Below are 21,302 nucleotides of genomic sequence, written 5' to 3'. Positions count from 1 at the left end.
AAAAATCTCGGAAATCTGTCGAAAAACACAACTTTTTCCGTCAGAAACGGAAAAAAATCGGTTTTCAAACCGAAAAATCTAGAAAATCTGCTCGACATGAGCGACATCGTGTGGAATATTCGAAAATATCGATTTTTGTGAAAATCGAAGAGATTTTGCTGAAAACGGAAGGGAAGAGGCTACGGAAAAAAAACTGAATTTGACGAAGGAAAGATGACAAATCGATTATTGATCGAAATTTCAGCAAATTCTAGCTCAGATGATGAAATAATAGCGAAAATCAATCGAAAATCAACGTGAGAAGAAATTAAGCCTATTAAAATTATATTTTCAATTAAAAAGTCGTAAAAAATCGTGGAAAAATCACGTTTTTATCGATTTTCTCGCCGATTTTATTCAAATGCACCGCCTTTTTTGAGGTCCGCATTTTTACGTGACGGTGTTTGCGGGCAATGCACAATAACTGACGACGGAGTCTTGTGGAATGTAGTTGAGCTATTTTTAGGCCAAAATCATCGATTTTTATATCAAAATCACGCTAAAAATCTCGAAAAACTTCTGAAAATGAGTTTTTAGCCGAAAAATTTATGAAAAATGTGAAAAAAAAACTAGAAAAAATGAGAAAGACACCAAAACTTGACAGATTTGCTCTTCAGTCCTTTCTAGACAGAAATCATCGATTTTTATACTAAAATAACTCTTCCAATCTAGAAAAACTGCTGAAAAATAGGGTTTCAGCCAAAAAATTGATTAAAAATGAGAAAAATAACGAGGAAGACATTTTTAGTCCAAAATCATCGATTTCAATACCAAAACAACGCTGGAATTGTTAAAAAACTGGTTTTAATGCTATTTTTCTAGAAAAAACCTGCCAAAACTCGAAAAAAATGCCAAAAAACCACCGAAAACAGACGACAAACTAACAAAAATTGAAATTGGCGCGCGCACGAGAAACGCGCAAGGGCCCTTGGCGCACATCTCGATCTTTCTGTTTTCTTCGATAAAATCGTGATTTTCAAATGATTTTTCAAAATCTGTTCTTTGTATTTCCTAAATGGGACGTCTGGCTACATTTTAAGTACAAAACCCTCTGGTGGTTCAGTATGAAGGCCTTTTTGAATTTTTTTTTTGAAAAAAAAAACTAATTTTTAGCGAAAATGTATAAAATGTCTTTAAAACAGCAGAAATTGGAAAGAAATTCAGCTTTTAACAAATTTTCGACGCGATTTTCATATTTTCAGAGGTAAATTTTTATTACAACATTATAGTTACAGTATATTGCGGTCGCGTCGCGTGTCGAAATTCAAAATTCGCGGAAACCGGTCGATATGGGTATCAAATGAAAGCTAGTGACTTGGAGATCATGAATATTTGTGTTTCAAGAGTTTTAGGAGAAACAACTGAAAGTTAAAAGTCAATTATGGGCCAGAACAACGCCGGAAATTCGTGAGGATCCAGGTGGCGTCCACGACATGCCGGGCACTCGCTCTTTACTTTCAACCAATCGGATTCGCACTGAAAAATAAAAGTAATGCAATCGCGCTCCATCGATAACTACCTTCGAATGGAATCTACGTCGACACGCTGGAATTTGAGCGGAAATCTCGAAAATCTGCCAAAAATCGTTGTTTTTTTTTCCTTCAAAAACGGAAAAAATCAGTTTTCAGACTTAAATACATTGGAAATCTGTCAAAATTCGCAATTTCAGCTGTCGGAAACGGAAAAAATCGGTTTCCGGACTTAAAAACATCGGAAATATGTCGAAAAAACGCAATTTTTCTTCCGAAATGGAAAAAATCGATGCCCAGACCTAAAAATCCCAAAAATTAGCGATTTTTAGGCTAAAAACGCCGATTTTCCACGATAAAACACGTAGTTTTCACTACGAACCTTCCACGTCTATCAATCACTCCTTGTCTCGGATCCATCAAAAAATACCCAATTTTCGAGCGAATTGGTTGAGAAATATCAATTTTCAAGGCGAAAATCTGGTTTTTGTGAACGAAAAGGTGATAATAAGGCTGTTTTTAGACTAAAATTCGAAAAAAACCGCGATTCTGGGTTGAAAATACAAGGAAAAACTGATTTTCAACGCAAAATACATCATAATTGGTAATTTTTGCTGAAATTTCAGCGGAAATCTATCAAAAATCGCAGTTTTTGCCTCCGAAAACCAAAAAATTTGATTTTCAGAACTAAAATCTGTCAAAATTCGCAATTTCTGCTGTCGGAAACGGAAAAATCGGTTTTCGGACCTAAAAATCTCGAAAATCTGTCGAAAAACACAACTTTTTCCGTCAGAAACGGAAAAAATCGGTTTTCGGGCCGAAAAATCTAGAAAATCTGTCAAAAATCCGAATTTTCCAGTCAAAAACGGAAAAAAAAAAACGGTTTCGGGACTTAAAAATGAGCGAAAATCGACGAAAATTACAAAAAATGCGAGAAAAATCACAATTTTATTCGAAAAAGTACAAAAAAAACAGCAAAAATCCCAATTTTCAGCATTTTTTCATCAATTTCCCATCTAATTTCATCATTTTTCGAACGAAAAAACTGGAAATTTCTCAATTTTTGAATTTTCCGACGTCGATCAAATTTTTGCGAAAAAATTATATATTTTTTGACCTACGGGCGCGCGCGCGCATTTCTCGCCGTTGTTTTGTCGATTTCGGTTTCAAAATTGAGAATTTCGGCATTCTTGGGCGCTGACGGCGGCACGTTTGGTGCGCGTTAGTGATTTTACCTCTTTTCTTAGGTTTTTTACTGAAATTCGAGTTATCTCGAATCTTTTCTCTTAATTTTCAGTGTTTCTCTCCAGCGGACCGTTTTATTGTGTTGTTTATCGATATCCGTTTCTTTATTTACTTTATTTAACTATTTTTCACGAAAAAATTTGGATTTTTGAGCAAAAAAAAACAAAGAAAAACTTGCTTTTTTCGTCTTCCCTCCAAAAAATTCTTTATTTCTTAAAGGCGCATGGAATTTTCTGCCCCGCGGGTCTCGCCGCGATCGGCGCACTCTCCTCTTCTCACACACTCTCTCGTCGCGCGCCATTTCATCTCTTCTTCCCATTCATTTTCTGTTTCTTGCCGCGTTTTCGACGATTTTTAGTGGAAAAACTGAGAAAATAGGGTGAAAAATGGGGTTTTCGACGTCGGAAAACCCAAAAATTGAGGAATTTCGGTGTAAAAATGGGTGGTTTTGGTGGAAAAATGGGGTGGAGAATTATTTGCGCAGTTTCGAAAATTTTCGACATGTTTCGACGGGTTTTTCCTTCAAAAAATGATGAAATTAGGTGGAAAATTTATGAGAAAGCGCGTGGAAATGCTGAAAATTGGGATTTTTGCTGCGAAAGTTCAGTTTTTAGAGAACAATTGGTTTTATTGTGGGAAAACCGGTTTCGAAATGCGAAAAAAATCAATAAATGGGTTGTTTTTGTACTTTTTCGAATAAAATTGTGATTTTTCTCGCATTTTTCGTAATTTCCGTTGATTTTTGCTCATTTTCGCGCATTTTCTGCGAAAATTTCCCAATTTTTTCCATTTTCAGATCGTACGGAGAACATAGTGTACCGGGTTGCACAGCACAAACGACGGGAACCGAACAAAAGTCATGGCATTAGTCGGCGTGGACTTTCAGGCGCCGTTACGGACGGTTTGCCGCGTCCAATTCGGGATTTTGGGTCCCGAGGAGATTGTAAGGCGGAAAAATCGGGAAAAACGACTAAAATTTTGGTTTTTTTGCAGAAGAGAATGTCCGTCGCTCATGTCGAGTTCCCAGAGATCTACGAAAACGGAAAGCCGAAGCTTGGCGGTCTGATGGATCCGAGACAAGGAGTGATTGATAGACGCGGAAGGTTCGTAGTGGAAACAACGTGTTCTATCGTGGAAAATCGTCGTTTTTAGCATAAAAATCGCTAGTTTTTGGGATTTTTTGGTCCAAAAACCGATTTTTTCGCTTTCCGAAAGCAGAAATTGCGATTTTTGACAGATTTTCGAGGTTTTTTAGCTCCGGAAATCGTTTTTTTCCGTTTCTGAAGGAAAAATTGCGATTTTTGACCGACTTTAGGTCTGGAAATCAAATTTTTTTGGCTTTTGGAGGCAAAAACTGCAGTTTTTGATGGATTTCCGCTCAAATTCCAGCAAAGTATCCAATTACGATGTATTTTGCGTTGAAAATCTGCTTTTCCTTGGATTTTCTTCAAATTTTTGCTTCAAAACTGCCATTTTCTCACTTTTTCGCTATTTTCATGCCGCGACACCGATTTAACTCAAATTCGGTATTTTTAGTGAAAAATTGCGGTTTCCGATTGATTTTGCTTGAAAATTCGATATTTTCAGTCAAAATCGCTCCAAATCTGAGGTTTTCCACTCAAAAATGCTATTTCTGACCGATTTTCGTTGTAAAAACTCGATTTTCAACTCAAAAATGCTATTTCTGACCGATTTTTGTTGTAAAAATACGATTTTCCCCCCAAAAACACTATTTCCAACCGATTTTCGTTGTAAAAACTCGATTTTTCACTCAAAAATGCCCATTTCCCCTCAAAAAACCTCAAATTTCCCTCATTTTTCCAGATGCATGACATGCGCCGGCAATCTAACCGACTGTCCCGGTCATTTCGCCCATTTGGAGTTGGCAAAACCCGTGTTTCACATCGGATTCCTCACAAAATCGCTCAAAATCCTGCGCTGCGTCTGCTTCTACTGCGGACGTCTTCTGATCGACAAGTCGAATCCACGAGTCATGGATATTCTGAAGAAGACGTCGGGAAACGCGAAGAAGCGTCTGGCGTTGATTTACGATTTGTGTAAATCAAAGTCAGTGTGCGAAGGAGCGGCGGAGAAGGAGGAGGGACTTCCAGATGACGTCGACGATCCGATGAGCGGAGAGAAGAAGATTCCAGCGGGATGTGGAAGATACCAGCCATCGTACCGTCGTGTTGGAATCGATATCAACGCGGAATGGAAGAAAAACGTCAATGAGGACACCCAGGAGCGTAAAATCATGCTCACCGCCGAACGAGTGCTGGAAGTTTTCAAACAGATCACTGATGAGGATATTCTAGTCGTCGGAATGGATCCACAATTCGCGCGACCCGAATGGATGATTTGTACCGTACTACCGGTCCCGCCGCTTGCAGTCCGACCGGCGGTCGTCACGTTTGGATCGGCGAAGAATCAGGATGATTTGACGCATAAACTGTCGGACATCATAAAGACCAATCAGCAACTTCAAGTACGGCTTTGAGTGATTTGAAAAAACTGGAAAATCCTTGTAAAGCGCGAAATTCCTGCCAAAAATGCGATTTTTTGAGCAAAAACTGAGATATTTTGCGAATTTTCAGCATTTTTCTGCCAAAAAAACCAGAATTTTCGCAAATTTCCAGGCTAAACAGCTGTTTTTGAGCGAAATTTTGGATTTTTTGGCGTTTTTACTGAAAAATGGCGGATTTTCGCGAACTTCCAGCGATTTCTGAGTGCGATTTGGGAAATTTTGCGAATTTCTTGCCAAAACAATGCGAATTTTCGCGATTTTCAGCAATTTTTGAGCGAAATCTAGGAAAATTTTGGCGGTTTTCTGTAAATTTGCCAAAAATGCAAGTTTTAAGCGAAAATTGGATAATTTTGCTCAAAAATTGCTGAAAATTCGCAAAAATCCGCTATTTATCACTAAACCTCCCAAATTATGCTCAAAAATCGCTGAAAATCCGCGTTTTTTTTTCAAAAATCGCTGAAAATTCATCAAAAAATCGGTTTTTTCAGAGAAACGAAGCAAACGGAGCAGCGGCTCACGTGCTCACAGATGACGTCCGTCTTCTACAGTACCACGTGGCGACACTCGTCGACAATTGTATCCCCGGCCTTCCGACGGCGACTCAGAAAGGCGGACGCCCTCTAAAATCAATCAAACAACGTCTGAAAGGAAAAGAGGGTCGAATTCGTGGAAATTTGATGGGAAAACGTGTGGATTTCTCGGCGCGTACTGTAATTACAGCCGATCCGAATCTCCCAATCGATACAGTCGGTGTGCCGCGAACTATCGCTCAAAATCTGACATTCCCTGAAATCGTGACGCCATTCAACGTGGATAAACTGCAAGAGCTCGTAAATCGAGGCGATACACAGTACCCGGGTGCCAAATATATCATCAGAGAGAACGGCGCTCGCGTCGATTTGAGATATCACCCGAGGGCGGCGGATCTCCATTTACAGCCGGGTTATCGTGTGGAGAGACATATGAAAGATGGAGATATCATTGTGTTTAATCGACAACCGACACTCCATAAAATGTCAATGATGGGACATCGTGTCAAGATTCTTCCATGGTCTACGTTCCGTATGAATTTGTCTGTCACATCACCGTATAATGCGGATTTCGATGGAGATGAGATGAATTTGCACTTGCCGCAAAGTTTGGAGACTCGCGCTGAGATTGAGGAGATTTGTATGGTGCCAAGGTGATTATTGGGGAGAGACGAGCGGAAAAGTTGAAGAAAATCGAGATTTTCTGCCAAAAACTGACGTTTTTCAGTTTTTCCCACTTAAAAGCAGTCGATATTGCCGATTTTTCAGCCAAAAATATTGTTTTTTGAGTTTTTAGCTGAACGAATGATTGAAATCGCTGAAAATCTGAGATTTTCAGCCAAAAACGGCCATTTTTCGAGTTTTTGTCTGAAAAAAATGGTCGAAAAGCCAAGAAATGTCTCTTTTCGAGAGTTTAGCTGAACGAATCGTTGAAATCGCTGAAAATCTGTCATTTTTCTAGTTTTTTCAGCCACAAAATGTCATTTTGTTGTGTTCTTTTTGCATTTTTTTGAAGTCTTCCGCTGAAAATTGAGCTTTTCTGAGTATTAGGCTAAAAATCCGCTCGTAATTTCAGAGTTTCGAGTTTTTTTGGCTGAAAAATAGCTGGAAATGCAAGATTTCTGCGAATTTTGAACGTTTTTTTGTCATTTAGTCGGAAATTCGCTAGAAACACTCATTTTCAAACTAAAAATCACGATAACGGCTGAAAAATGTGTCGAAATTGGCGTTTTTGACGCTTTTTTGCATTTTCAGTTCGAAATTCTAGTGAAATCAGAGAATTCAGACGATTTTTAAGCATCAAAATGACCAATTTCTGAAATTTTTAAGAAAATGAGTGATTTCCTCTCATTTTTGTCCAAAAACTACCTGTTTAGGGCAAAACTGCCAGAAAATCTCGATTTTCAGTCGAAAAAACTGGTTAAAATTCATCTTCAAATCAAATTTTGACTGAAAAATGTCGAAAATCTTGATTTTCAGCCTTTTCTTGCTTTTCTCGGTAAAAATTTACCGATTTTGAGATGAATTTTCAGCATTTTCAACATATTTTTGACTAAAAATCGAGATTTTCCAGCATTTTCGCTCAAAATTTATGCCGAAAACCCTAATTTTTCCAATTTCCAGACAACTAATCACACCACAAGCCAACAAACCAGTGATGGGTATCGTCCAGGACACTCTCTGCGCCGTCCGTATGATGACAAAACGAGATGTCTTCATCGATTGGTCATTTATGATGGATTTGCTGATGTATCTCCCAACTTGGGACGGAAAAGTGCCCCAGCCGGCGATTCTGAAGCCAAAACCTCTTTGGACAGGAAAACAATTGTTCTCACTGATCATTCCTGGCAATGTGAACGTCCTCAGAACCCACAGTACCCATCCGGATAACGAGGATTCTGGACCCTACAAATGGATCTCTCCGGGAGACACAAAAGTGCTCATTGAGCACGGAGAGCTCTTATCCGGAATCGTTTGCTCCAAGACTGTCGGAAAATCCGCTGGAAATTTGCTCCATGTCGTCACGCTGGAGTTGGGATACGAAATCGCCGCGAATTTCTATTCGCATATTCAAGTACGGCGGTTGAAATTACTAGAAATATACGAATTATAGAGAAAATTTGTGGTTTCCACTGGTTTTTGAGACAATTTTCAGCCAAATTAGGCTCTGGTTGAGTGATTTTCAGCTATTTCTAGTCAGAAATTGCCGAATTTTCTCATTTTATCAAAAGATTGGCTGTTTTTTCGTTCAGAATTATGAAAAAGTCGCCGAATTTGAGATTTTCTGATATAAATCAATTCAGAAAACAAAATGCACAAAAATCCATCTGAAATACGGGCTGAAAGTGCTGAAAATCGCTGCTTTTAGTCCAGTTTTTCAGCTCATTTTAGTAGAAAACCTTCTGCACACGATTTCCTACTGAAATGAGCTGAAAATCTGCACCAGGAGCAGCGATTTTCAGCAGTTTTAGCCCGTATTTCAGATGGATTTTTGTGCATTTTGCTTTCTGAATTGATTCATATCAGAAAATCAGATAAAGCAGTTTTCCCAAAATATCCCTACTACCGCGATTTCGCAGGAAAATTTCAGAATTTTCTTGCATTTATCGAAAAATTGACGATTTTTCTGATTCTGGATGCATTTTTCGTTCAGAAAACCGGAAAAATTGTGAAAATCAGTCTGAAACCAGTTAAACAGTCTCAAAGTGCTGAAAATCGCTGCTCTCGGTACAGTTTTTCAGCTCTTTCCAGTGGAAAATCGTCTTTTTCTGAAAATTCAATGAATAAACTTTGAGTTTTAATGGAAACGAGAGGCCTTTCTACTGAAATGAGCTGAAAACTGCACCTAGAGCACCGATTTTCAGCACTTTGAGAACGGATTTTTGCATTTTTCTTTCTGAATTTAATCATATATCAAAAAGTCATAGAATTCAATTCTGAAACTCGAATTTTTATTCTGAAAATTTCAGACGGTCATCAACGCGTGGCTTCTCCGCGTAGGACACACCATCGGAATCGGAGACACAATTGCCGATCATGCGACATATCTGGATATTCAGAATACGATTAAAAAAGCGAAACAAGACGTCGTCGACATCATCGAGAAGGCGCACAACGATGATTTGGAGCCGACGCCCGGAAACACGTTGAGACAGACTTTCGAGAATAAAGTGAATCAGATTTTGAATGACGCTCGTGATCGAACTGGTAGTTCGGCGCAGAAATCGCTGTCCGAATTCAATAATTTCAAGTCGATGGTCGTTTCCGGATCGAAGGGATCGAAAATTAATATCTCGCAGGTAAAAAGGAGTTTTGAGTTAAAAAAACGCAATTTTTGAGCTCTGAAACTCTATAAAATTGGATGTTCAGCCTATTTTATGCCCTGAAACTCGTTAAAATCGGATTTTCAGACAAATTTTGGCTCTGAAACGCGATTATTGAGCTCTGAAACTTTAAAATCGGATTTTCAGACAATTTTTGAGATCTGAAACTCTAAACTTAGATAATTAGGTTTCAGAAAAATTTTGGCTCTGAAAGGCATATTTTGAGATCTGAAACCATCCAAACTCAAAATTTCAGCCAATTTTATGCTCTGAAACCCAAATTTCCATCTGGAAATCGTTTTTTTCCACCCCCAGAGCTGTGACTATCGAAAATCTCATTTTCAAAGTGAATTGCAAAGATTTTCAGTCGAATTCCAGCTCCGGAGCTCACTTTTTGTGTGAGAATCGTATTTTTTCGAGATTTTTAGCTTTTTGAGCCAAAAAATGAGCTCTGGTGCTCATTTTTCTGTCGGCTATCGTTTTTCAAGGATTCTCAGCTTGATTTCAATGATTTTCAGCCAAATAACGACTTTCTAACTCAATTTTGAGCTCTGGAGCTCATTTTCTGGCTCTCAAGCTCAAATTTCAGCAAATTTCGAAGTTTTGAGTATGCTCAAAAACTAGTTGAATTTGCAAATTGAGATCGGAAATGCAATTTTCAGTCGATTTTTCGATTAAAAAATGCTCCGAGTGTTGAAATTGAGCTCGGAATCGATTGAAATCGGCGAAAACTGCTCCAATAGCTGATTTTAAGTCTTTTTGAGCTGAAATTTTCGGATTTAGGCCGTTTTTAACAGTTTGAAAACTTCAGATTCTGAAAAATTGCTCCAAGTTGCGGTTTTCAGACTTTTCGGGCTGAAAATCTTAAAATTCAGCTTTTTTACAGTTTTCCATCCAAAAATCTGACTAAAAATCTATAATTTCTGACCAATTTCTAATTTTTCTACAGGTTATCGCTTGTGTCGGACAACAAAACGTCGAAGGAAAGCGTATTCCATTCGGATTCCGTCACCGTACTCTTCCCCATTTCATCAAAGACGACTACGGACCAGAATCGAAAGGATTCGTCGAGAATTCGTATCTCGCCGGTCTAACGCCTACTGAATTCTTCTTCCACGCAATGGGAGGACGTGAAGGTCTGATTGATACGGCTGTGAAAACGGCTGAAACTGGATACATTCAACGTCGTCTCATCAAGGCGATGGAGAGTGTTATGGTCAATTATGATGGTACTGTAAGGAATTCGTTGGCACAAATGGTACAGCTGAGATACGGAGAGGACGGATTGGACGGAATGTGGGTTGAGGATCAGAATATGCCGACGATGAAGCCGAATAACGCCGTGTTTGAGAGAGATTTCAGAGTGAGTTGGGGGCGAAAATATCGAAAAATTGGGATTTTTTGCTTGAAAATGAATTATTTTCAGTAATTTTCAGCGAAAATCATGATTTTGACCCAAAAATTGAATTTTTAAGTCAATTTTCAGCCGTCTCGGTCGAAAATCTACATTTCGAGCCAAAATGAGATTCTTTAGTCAATTTTCAGCTGTTTTCTGTCAAAATTAGTTGTTTTTACCCGAAAATCAAGATTTTGAGCCAAAAATAAGGTTTTTAAGTCAATTTCCAGCTTTTCCGATTGAAAATTGAGTAATTTTCAGCTAATTTCAGCCAAAATCTTTTTTTTAATCGATTTTGGCTCGTTTCCAGCTTTTTTTTTTCGAAAATCTAAATTTCGAAGCAAAAATGAGATTTTTGAGTCAATTTTCTGCTATTTTCAGTCAGAATCAGTTATTTTCACTCAAATTTCGAAATCTAGTGATGTCATCCGATTTTCAGCCGACTTTTGCGATTTCGACTCGTTTTTTTGCTGGAAAATTACAGTTTTTAGGCTCGGAACGAGATTTTTGAGCCAATTTTGGATCGAAATTTTAGTATTTTCAGCTAATTTCAGTCAAAATCTGGCATTTCTATTTCTTTTTCAGCCAAACTGTGCTCTTTTTGGGTCATTTTCAGCTGTTTCTAGTAAAAAAAGTGAACATTTGAGTAATTTTCAATTAAAACTCGTCAAAAACTGCAAAGTTTGATGATTTCCATCCAAAAGTTTCATAAAAATTGTCTCAATTTCCAGATGGATCTCACCGACAACAAATTCCTTCGAAAGAACTACTCAGAAGACGTCGTTCGTGAGATTCAAGAATCCGAGGACGGCATCTCGCTCGTCGAATCCGAATGGTCTCAACTCGAAGAGGATCGACGTCTCCTTCGTAAAATCTTCCCCCGTGGTGACGCGAAGATCGTACTTCCTTGCAATCTCCAACGTCTCATCTGGAACGCCCAAAAAATCTTCAAAGTGGATCTCCGAAAGCCGGTGAATCTCTCTCCACTTCATGTGATCAACGGCGTCCGTGAGCTATCGAAAAAGCTGATAATCGTCAGTGGCAACGATGAGATCTCGAAACAAGCTCAGTATAATGCGACGTTGCTCATGAATATTCTGTTGCGCTCCACACTTTGCACGAAGAAGATGTGCACGTCGGCGAAACTGAATACGGAGGCGTTCGATTGGTTATTGGGAGAAGTGGAGTCACGATTCCAACAGGCGATTGCTCAACCGGGAGAAATGGTTGGAGCATTGGCTGCTCAGTCACTCGGAGAGCCCGCCACTCAGATGACATTGAATACGTTCCATTATGCAGGAGTTTCAGCGAAAAATGTGACTCTTGGAGTGCCACGTCTCAAGGAAATCATCAATGTCTCCAAGCAACTGAAAACCCCATCGCTTACCGTATTCCTCACCGGTGCCGCTGCAAAAGACGCTGAAAAAGCGAAGGATGTGCTCTGTAAGCTGGAGCATACGACGCTGAAAAAGGTGACATTGAACACTGCGATCTACTACGATCCTGACCCGAAGAATACCGTAATCGCGGAAGACGAGGAGTGGGTATCGATTTTCTATGAGATGCCGGATCACGACTTGTCGAGAACGTCTCCGTGGTTGTTGAGAATCGAATTGGATCGGAAGAGAATGGTGGATAAGAAGTTGACGATGGAAATGATAGCGGATCGAATTCATGGAGGATTTGGTAACGATGTGCACACGATTTATACCGATGACAACGCTGAAAAACTGGTTTTCCGCTTGAGAATCGCCGGAGAGGATAAGGGAGCGGACACACAGGAGGAGCAGGTGGATAAGATGGAGGATGACGTCTTCTTGAGATGTATCGAGGCGAATATGTTGTCGGATTTGACGCTTCAAGGAATTCCAGCCATCTCTAAAGTCTATATGAATCAGCCGAATACTGATGATAAGAAACGGATTATTATCACGCCGGAGGGTGGATTCAAGGCGGTCGCCGACTGGATTCTGGAGACTGATGGAACCGCGTTGCTGCGAGTTCTATCGGAAAGACAAATCGATCCGGTTCGAACGACTTCGAATGATATCTGCGAGATCTTTGAGGTGTTGGGAATCGAGGCGGTGCGAAAGGCGATTGAGCGGGAAATGGACAATGTCATCTCGTTCGACGGTTCCTATGTGAATTACAGACATTTGGCGTTGCTTTGTGATGTGATGACTGCGAAGGGACACTTGATGGCCATTACGAGACATGGAATTAATCGACAGGAGGTTGGAGCACTCATGAGATGCTCGTTCGAGGAGACGGTCGATATTTTGATGGAGGCCTCGGTTCATGCGGAGGTGGACCCTGTTAAAGGTTGGAAATTCGAGGAAAAACCCTTAAAATCACCTGATTTTTGTTGATTTCGGCTGAAATAACGAAAAATTCATTATTTTTGACCAATTTTGGCTGGAATACATCATTTTTCAGGGTTTCGGCTGAAAATTTGAGCCAAAACTGACCGAAACGTTGTTTTTCGTCAAAATAGACATTTCCGATCGAAAATTACAGAAAATTCATTATTTTCGGCAAATTTTGACTCAAAATGGCTGAAAATCACGAAAATTTGAGATTTTCTTCGCTGAAATTCCTTTCTCTCGGCAAAATAATGAATATGGCTCGTTTCTGGCAGTTTTTTGACTGAAAACCTGCAAAAATACAGATTTTTCATGAAAAAAAAGCTATTTTCATTCGAAAAATGACAATTTTTATCAAAATTCCCATCAAAATTCAAAAATTCCTAATTTCCAGGAGTCTCCGAGAACATTATGCTCGGCCAACTGGCTCGTTGCGGTACGGGATGTTTCGATTTGGTGTTGGATGTGGAGAAATGCAAATATGGAATGGAAATTCCACAGAATGTCGTCATGGGTGCCGGTTATTACGGTGGATTCGCTGGATCGCCGAACGCGTGAGTTTGGAGATGGGAAAAGGCTGAAAATCGACGATTTTTGAGCTCAGAATGCTTAAAACCGCAGAAATTGGAGATTGGAGTGCTGAAATTGACTGAAAATCTCTATTTTTGTATTCAAAATTGGGGAAAAATGCTCCGAATTCTGAAATTGAGCTCCAAATCAGTTGAAATCAGCAAAAACTGCTCCAAGTCTCGATTTTTAGTCTTTTTTGAGCTGAAAATCTCAATTTTTGTATTCGAAATTGGCAAAAAAACTGTCCAAGCGCTGATTTTCAGCAATTTCCGGCTGAAAATCTTGAATTTAGACCGTGAAACTGCTTGAAATCGCTCTAATCATAGAAAAAATGCTCCAAATGCTGATTTTCTGTCTTTCCGAGCTGAAAATATCAATTTTTGTATTCAAAATCGGCAAAATTTGCTCCAAGTGCTGATTTTCAGCAATTTCCGGCTGAAAATCTCGAGTGTTTAGACCGTTTTTCTGGTTTAATTGCTCAAATCTTAGAAAAATTGCTCCGAGTTACAATTTTCAGTTCTTTTGCGCTGTAAATCTCAATTTTTGTATTCAAAATCGGCAAAAAATGCTCCAAGCTACGATTTTTAGTCTTTTTAAGCTGAAAATCAGTTTTCTAGCTTTATTTTCAACTAACGATCTCAATTTCAGACACGAATTCTCGCCATCGCACTCTCCATGGAATTCAGGAGTCACTCCATCATACGGCGGTGCATCATGGTCGCCAGGAGCCGGTGGAATGTCACCAAGTGCCGGATTCTCTCCAGCCGGAAATATGGACGGTGGCGCGTCACCATTCAACGAAGGCGGTTGGTCGCCAGCGTCTCCAGGAGATCCACTCGGAGCTCTGTCCCCCAGAACACCCGCTTACGGTGGAATGTCTCCTGGAGCCTACTCGCCAACGTCTCCACAATTCTCGATGACGTCACCACACTATTCGCCAACATCTCCGAGTTATTCGCCAACTTCTCCAGCTGCCGGACAATCGCCGGCGTCTCCCAGTTATTCGCCAACTTCTCCGAGTTATTCGCCAACATCGCCGAGTTATAGTCCGACGTCTCCCAGCTACTCGCCGACGTCTCCAAGCTATTCACCGACATCTCCGAGTTATTCGCCAACTTCGCCGAGCTACTCGCCGACATCGCCAAGTTATAGTCCGACGTCGCCGAGCTATTCGCCGTCGAGCCCGAGATATTCGCCAACGTCGCCCACTTATAGTCCGACTAGTCCGACGTGAGTTATCTTGGGCTTTTTTGGGCTGAAAATGATGAAAAATGAGCTGAAATATCAGAAAAATCGAGTTTTGCTGCTATTTTTAACCTAAAAATCTGAAATTTTTGACAGAATTTGAGTCTTCCGCTGAAACAGTAGTAAAATGAGTCATTTTCGAGACAAACTCAGAAATTTCAACGAAAATTGAGTCTCAAATGCTCGAGAAATCTCAGTTTTCTGAAATTTTCGCTATTAAAATCTGAATTTTCGGCGAAAAACGAGTCTAGAATCCCGAATTTTCATTGGAATCGCTGTATTGCGCGATTTGGCTGAAAATTTAGCTGAAAAATTGTTTTTCTCTATTATTTCAGTTTAAAATTCAAAATTTTGAGTCTTATCGCGATTTAGCTGAAATTCTCAGATAAATCTACCAATTTTCAGCTCAAAAATCGAAATTTTTTCCAATTTTTCACTTCCAGATACTCTCCAACATCACCAACATACTCTCCGACGTCTCCAACGTATTCTCCAACGTCGCCAAGTTACGAGGGATACTCGCCGTCGTCGCCAAAGTACTCGCCGTCGTCGCCCACCTACTCGCCGACGTCTCCATCGTATTCACCAACGTCGCCACAGTATTCGCCGACGTCGCCACAGTACAGTCCGAGCTCACCGACAGTTAGTTTTATCGAAAAATTGGGTGAAAAAATGAAAATTTCTACTGAAAATTCGGATTTTTCAACGGTTTTTAGTTCAAAAATCGGAAATTTCTGCTAAAATTGAGTCTTCAGATGAAAAATGAGATTGGAGACTCATTTTCAGCAAAAAATCTATCTAAAGCACTAAAATTCCGATAATTTTGGGATTTTTGGTGTTTTTGGGTCTGAAAATCTGAAACTTCGACATCTAAGACTCATTTTTAGCTAAAAGTCCTGAGTTTTGGCTTGAAAATTTTGAAATTCCGGCAGTTTTCTGTCTAAAAATCAGATTTTTGATCTCAAAAATCAATAATTTTCCAATTCCAGTACACTCCATCGTCACCAACATACAATCCGACGTCACCACGTGCGTTCTCACCACAATACTCGCCAACGTCGCCAACGTATTCGCCGACGTCGCCGAGCTACACACCGTCGTCGCCACAATACTCGCCGACGTCGCCAACCTACACGCCATCGCCATCCGATCAACCAGGCACTTCGGCTCAGGTAAGATTCTGAAATTCCAGAGAAAATGAGTCAGAAATGCTTGATTTTGGCTGGAATTTTGATGTGGAAACTGGAAAATCTGAAAATTTCGCCATTTTTTGGGCTGAAACTGAAATTTTGAGCCGAAAAGCAGAACAATTTATCGATTTTCGATGTTTCAGTGCAAAATTGGCTGTAAATCTCATATTTAATCGATTTTCCGCCAAAAACCAGCATAGAACTGAAATTTTTGGCTGAAAATTGTGATTTACTCAATCTGAAATTGGCTATACCTCACTTTCTCAGTTTTCTAATTCAAAATCTTCAAAATCCTCTAAAAATAGTAATTTTGGTTCCAAATTTCCCGTTTTTCGGTAGAAATCTCCGTCATGATATCATTTTTAGCGTCATTTTCAGCAAAATCGGAAAATTTTGAGTCTGAAACCCGCTGAGAACGAGATTTGGCTGGAATTTTAGCTTTTTTTTTGTAATTTCAGTTTAAAATTCAAAATTTTGACGCGATTTAGCTGAAATTTTCAGTCAAATTCATCAGTTTTTAGCTCAAAAATTGAGATTTTTCCCATTTTTCAGATAAAAATTGGTAGGTTTGGCCGAGAATTTCAGCTAAATCGCGTTAGGGCTCAAAATTTTGAATTTTAAACTGAAATTACAGAGAAAAAGCTAAAATTTCAGTCAAATCTCGTACTCAGCGAGTTTCAGACTCAAAAATCGAGATTTTTTTCCATTTTTCCCTCAAAACTGTAATTTTCAGTACTCCCCATCATCGCCAACGTATTCGCCGTCGTCTCCAACATATTCACCGGCGTCACCATCCTACAGTCCAAGTTCGCCGACATACGATCCAAATCCATAAATTTCAGTCTGAAAATTGTCTGAAATTCCTCCCCAAAAAAATTAATTATTTATTATTTTTTCTCTATTTTCTAACTTCTATTATATTCATTTTCTCTCTCTGTTTTTATCCATTTCCTTCCCGTCTTTTTTCGAATTTTTTCGTGCTGAAATTTGTCTGAAAATTTCAGCTTTTTTTCCAGTGTGACACCACACCGTCGTCTGTTTTATATAATTCAACTTCATTCGAATCAATAAACTGCATTGTACATGAGATACAGCAGTTTTCATTAATTGTAAACGCGCCTAAGTCACCCCAGCGATCCCCTTATTACATAATAGTTGTTTTTGTTGTTATATTATTAGGATGAGATGACGCAAAACAGATGTCATTCGGCCGATAAGAAGGCCATATAGACACCGAAAACTGGTAGGATAAGAGATCTTGAGAATTGATTGGTCACCGGTTTTGGTTTCGATTGTTTTCCTTAGAAGTGAGGGACGATTTTCGTTGTGAGACCCAAATTTCTAATTTTTCTCCACGGATTTGAATTCAGCTCGTTGAGAGCTTTCAGAAAAGAACCACCAACCCTATATTTCGATCAACTTGGGTCCCACCACGAAAACTACAGTACCCCCAAAATTTGGATTACTGTAGTTTTCGTGGTGGGACCCAATTTCCTCGGAGTATAGGCTTGTGGGTACTTTTCTGAAAGCTCTCGTTCTCCTGAATTCGAATCTGTGGAGAAAATTAGAAATTTTTGGGTCCCGCCGCGAAATGCTACAGTAATCAAGGCGATTCCAAAAAAAAAAGAACCAGTTGTCTCTCTTATCAGAGTGACCATGACAAACAGCATAATTAGTATAAAAGGGCGCAGATAACCAGTCAGTTTTAGTGTAATAGTGGTCAGTATTACACAAAATGAGATTTTGGGAGGATTTTTGGAAAAATCTGAAAAAAATTTCGAGCTAAAACTTTCAGATCTCAATTTATCGATTCGAAAGTATCATATTCGTGATCCTGAGCTCTACAGCTTCATAATGAGCCCCATATCGGATATACTCGGGCAACTTTGATTTTTTTTTCATAGCGCGTCGCGGTCGCGTAGCGGTTTTCACACGATTTTCAAATCGAACCAAATATAGGCGTGATGGGGCTCATTTCAAAGCTCCCGACGTCAGGAACACGAATCTAAATAGTTCCTGGTGCTAGAACTCGATTTCTCAATCAAAAATTTAGGAGTAGGAATTTTTTATAGCGTAAAAAAGTTTCCCCCAAAAAATTTTCAATTAAGTTTTTCACACAAAACCAATATCAAAATCGCACCCTTGAGCTCCAGAGCTTCAAAATGAGCCCCATATCTCCTATAATCCATCAACTTCAATTTTCGCTGCAGCGCACGCGACGCGACCGCGTCGCGTGGTCGAAAAATCAAAGTTGCTCAAATATAGGCAATATGGGGCTCATTTCAAAGCTCTTGAGCTCGGGATAATGAATATGACAGTTTCAAGCGGTATAAACGCGGTAGTTTAGAGAAATGGAGTTTGGGGGAAATTTTTTGAAAAAAAAAATTCGAAACTTTTTTTTTCGAAAATGTTTTTTTGCCCAGACCGTTCCTGTCTACTTCAAAACCGCTTCTCCACGGTCTTTTTCTCTGTTTCCCAATTAAAGACGTGTTGAAGTTAATTATACGCATATAAGGAGGGACAATAAGTGAGTGACGAAAAACAAGCAGACCTCCCCCCTTCATTGAATCTGTTTATTTCATCTGAAGAGAAGACACTTAACGTCTTCTAATTCTCTCTTCCGAAGTGCTAATTGCTTCTCCTCCTCCCCGCCCGGAGAGGAGTCAACCAGTTTTTTTTGTTTTTTTGTCTGCGTCTCCTCCCCTAGGGGGAGGGGTACTGTAGGCTTCGAAATCCTATTTAAGACATTCAAAAGCTAAGGAATTCTGAGAAACTCCAAAAAACCGTGTCGTCATGGAGATCCAGGAGATCAAAAACCGGGTAGGTCAAAATTTTTTTGGTTTTTTTTGGAATCTTATTTTCCTATTCATTATTTATTTTATTAACTATAAAATTGTTCCAGATGAAAGCCTACCGATTTGTGGCTTATTCCGCTGTCGCCTTCTCAGTTGTTGCTGTGATTTCGGTATGTTTCGGTTTTTCTTCAGAATTTCGTCGGAAAAAAGTTCTCCGCGAATTCAATGTGATATTCGAATTCAGCTCGTCGAGAGCTTTCAGAAAAGTACCCACACGCCTTGGTTCTGACATCTTTGGGTCCCACCACGAAAACTACAGTACCCCATGGGGTACGGTAGTTTTCGTGGTGGGACCCGGATTGCTTGGAAACTAGGCTTGTGGGTACTTTTCTAAAAGCTCTCAGCAAGCTGAAGACATATATGAAAAGATAAATCAGAAAATTTCGGTCTGGAAGCAAAACATTTTGAATTTTTAGTTTTTTGCTATTTTCCTGGCGGACACCTTCATTTTTCTCATTTCTCTGTGATAATCATGTTCAGTGAGCGAAAAGCTTTCAGAAAAGTACCCACACGCCTTGGTTCTGACGACTTTGGGTCCCGACGCGAAAACTACAGTACCCCGGGGGTACGGTAGTTTTCCTGGTGGGACCCGGATTGCGCGGAAACTAGGCTTGTGGGTACTTTTCTGAAAGCTCTCGACGAGCCGAGCACAGATTTGATAAGAAAATCAAGAAAATTTTGCTCTCGGAGCAAAAACTTTCAAATTTTGCCAGTTTTTTGCTAGCTTTCTCGCTGAAACTCAGATTTTTCTTATTTTTTTCTGTGATTTTAGAATTCAATGGGCCAAGAGCTTTCAGAAAAGTACCCACACGCCTTGGTTCTGACGACTTTGGGTCCCGACGCGAAAACTACAGTAACCCTCCGTAAATCGTGTCGAGACCCAAAATGATCAGAACCAGGGATTGTGGGTACTTTTCTGAAAGCTCTCAACGTGCTGAATCTGAATCAGGAATTAGTTTCTGAAAAATTCAGAAAAAATTTAAAACAAAAATGTTTACAATTTTTTTCAAAAATTTTTAATTTTCAGGTCTGCGTAACCCTCCCAATGGTCTACAACTACGTGCACCATGTAAAACGGACGATGCAGAATGAGATAGTCTATTGTCGGGTAAGTAATTTTTTTTGGAAAATCGGTAAAAAAATTTTCTGGAATTTTTATTTTTTTTACTTGACAAAATTATTCCTACTCACAATTTTTTTTTTGAAAAATCTAGTTTTATCACCAGGAACTCTTCAGATTTGTGTTTCTCACGTTGAGTGCTTTAAAATGAGCCCCATCACGCCTATATTCCGTTCGATTTGAAAATCGCGTGAAAACCGCTACGCGACCGCGACGCGTGGTCGAAAAATCAAAATTGCGCGAATATAGGCAATATGGGGCTCTTCTGAAAGCTCTCCGTTTCGGGATGACGAATTTGTTAGTTTCAAGGGGTATAGACGCGGAATTTTCAAAAAATCTCATATTTTTCATTTTTCCAGGGCTCCGCCAAGGACATCTGGTCCGAAGTTCGCACTCTAAAAACCGCTCTGGAACCAATCCAAAACCGTACCGCCCGTCAGGCGTACGCGGACGCCGCAGTCCACGGCGGCGGTGGTGGCGGGAATTGTGAAGCATGTTGTCTCCCAGGCCCAGCCGGTCCCGCAGGTGCACCAGGAAATCCGGGAAAACCCGGGAAACCTGGAGCCCCCGGTCTACCAGGTAACCCCGGTAAGCCACCGGTCCAACCATGCGAACCCATCACGCCACCACCTTGCAAACCGTGTCCAGACGGTCCAGCGGGTCCGCCAGGGCCCCCAGGACCTCCAGGAGATGCTGGGAGTAATGGTGCTCCAGGAGCACCGGGAGGTGAGGCACCACCCGGAGAGCCTGGACCAAAAGGACCGCCCGGACCACCTGGAGCACCAGGAGCACCCGGAGAGCCCGGAAGACCTGGAGACGACGCACCAAGTGAGCCGCTTATTCCTGGAGAGCCTGGATCAGCTGGACCGCCTGGACCACCGGGCGCACCGGGACCTGATGGACAACCGGGATCACCTGGAGGACCGGGAACACCTGGACCAAAAGGACCGCCTGGAAATCCGGGAACCCCTGGAGCCGATGGAAAACCTGGAGCGCCTGGACCAGCGGGACCTGCTGGAAACAAGGGAGAGAAGGGAATCTGTCCGAAGTATTGTGCGATCGATGGGGGAGTGTTCTTCGAGGATGGAACACGACGATAATTTATGTATTTTTGATACCATTTTATTTGCCCGTTATGACAATAAATTTTATGGCTTTAACATTTTGGAAAAAAATTTCTAAACTCCCGCTCATATACCCCTGGAAACTATTAAATCCACTATCCTGAGCTCTAGAGCTTCAAAATGAGCCCCATAATGCCTATATTCGGACAACTTTGATTTTTCAGTTTTTTCGACCACGCGACGCGGTCGCGTACCGGTTTTCACGCGATTTTCAAATCTAACGGAATATAGGCGTGATGGGGTTTATTTTAAAGGTTTAGAGCTCAGGAATGTGATTTTGATACTGGTTTTAGATAAAAACCTCAAGCG

General features: G+C 40.3%; 3 protein-coding genes across 3 annotated transcripts; 2 read left to right on the top strand and 1 right to left on the bottom strand.

The window, feature by feature from the left end:
• Positions 1 to 3,612: 3,612 nt before the first annotated feature.
• On the top strand, positions 3,613 to 16,729 carry GCK72_015839 (uncharacterized protein; the record flags this gene model as incomplete). The annotated part of the gene is made up of 13 exons (XM_003096305.2): positions 3,613 to 3,696; positions 3,747 to 3,856; positions 4,578 to 5,238; positions 5,766 to 6,460; positions 7,431 to 7,881; positions 8,777 to 9,106; positions 10,080 to 10,493; positions 11,258 to 12,848; positions 13,284 to 13,443; positions 14,108 to 14,689; positions 15,148 to 15,346; positions 15,694 to 15,876; positions 16,628 to 16,729. The coding sequence occupies 13 exons, from the start codon at positions 3,613 to 3,615 to the stop codon at positions 16,727 to 16,729; spliced, it is 5,562 nt and encodes a 1,853-aa protein (XP_003096353.2).
• GCK72_015840 (uncharacterized protein) lies at positions 11,540 to 16,727 on the bottom strand (the record flags this gene model as incomplete). The annotated part of the gene is made up of 8 exons (XM_053731165.1): positions 11,540 to 11,671; positions 11,914 to 11,989; positions 12,046 to 12,404; positions 12,677 to 12,839; positions 14,094 to 14,280; positions 14,328 to 14,679; positions 15,746 to 15,884; positions 16,648 to 16,727. 8 exons carry the CDS (start codon positions 16,725 to 16,727, stop codon positions 11,540 to 11,542), a joined length of 1,488 nt encoding a protein of 495 aa, XP_053585937.1.
• Positions 16,730 to 18,687: 1,958 nt separating the features above from the next.
• Positions 18,688 to 20,969, top strand: GCK72_015838 (uncharacterized protein; the record flags this gene model as incomplete). Its single annotated transcript, XM_003096271.2, has 4 exons — positions 18,688 to 18,714; positions 18,797 to 18,859; positions 19,777 to 19,857; positions 20,229 to 20,969. The coding sequence occupies 4 exons, from the start codon at positions 18,688 to 18,690 to the stop codon at positions 20,967 to 20,969; spliced, it is 912 nt and encodes a 303-aa protein (XP_003096319.2).
• Between the last annotated feature and the right edge of the window lie 333 nt (positions 20,970 to 21,302).

Source organism: Caenorhabditis remanei, chromosome IV (genome assembly GCF_010183535.1).
Source record: "Caenorhabditis remanei strain PX506 chromosome IV, whole genome shotgun sequence".
NCBI lineage: Eukaryota > Metazoa > Nematoda > Chromadorea > Rhabditida > Rhabditidae > Caenorhabditis > Caenorhabditis remanei.
This window is presented reverse-complemented; position numbering and strand designations above follow the sequence as displayed.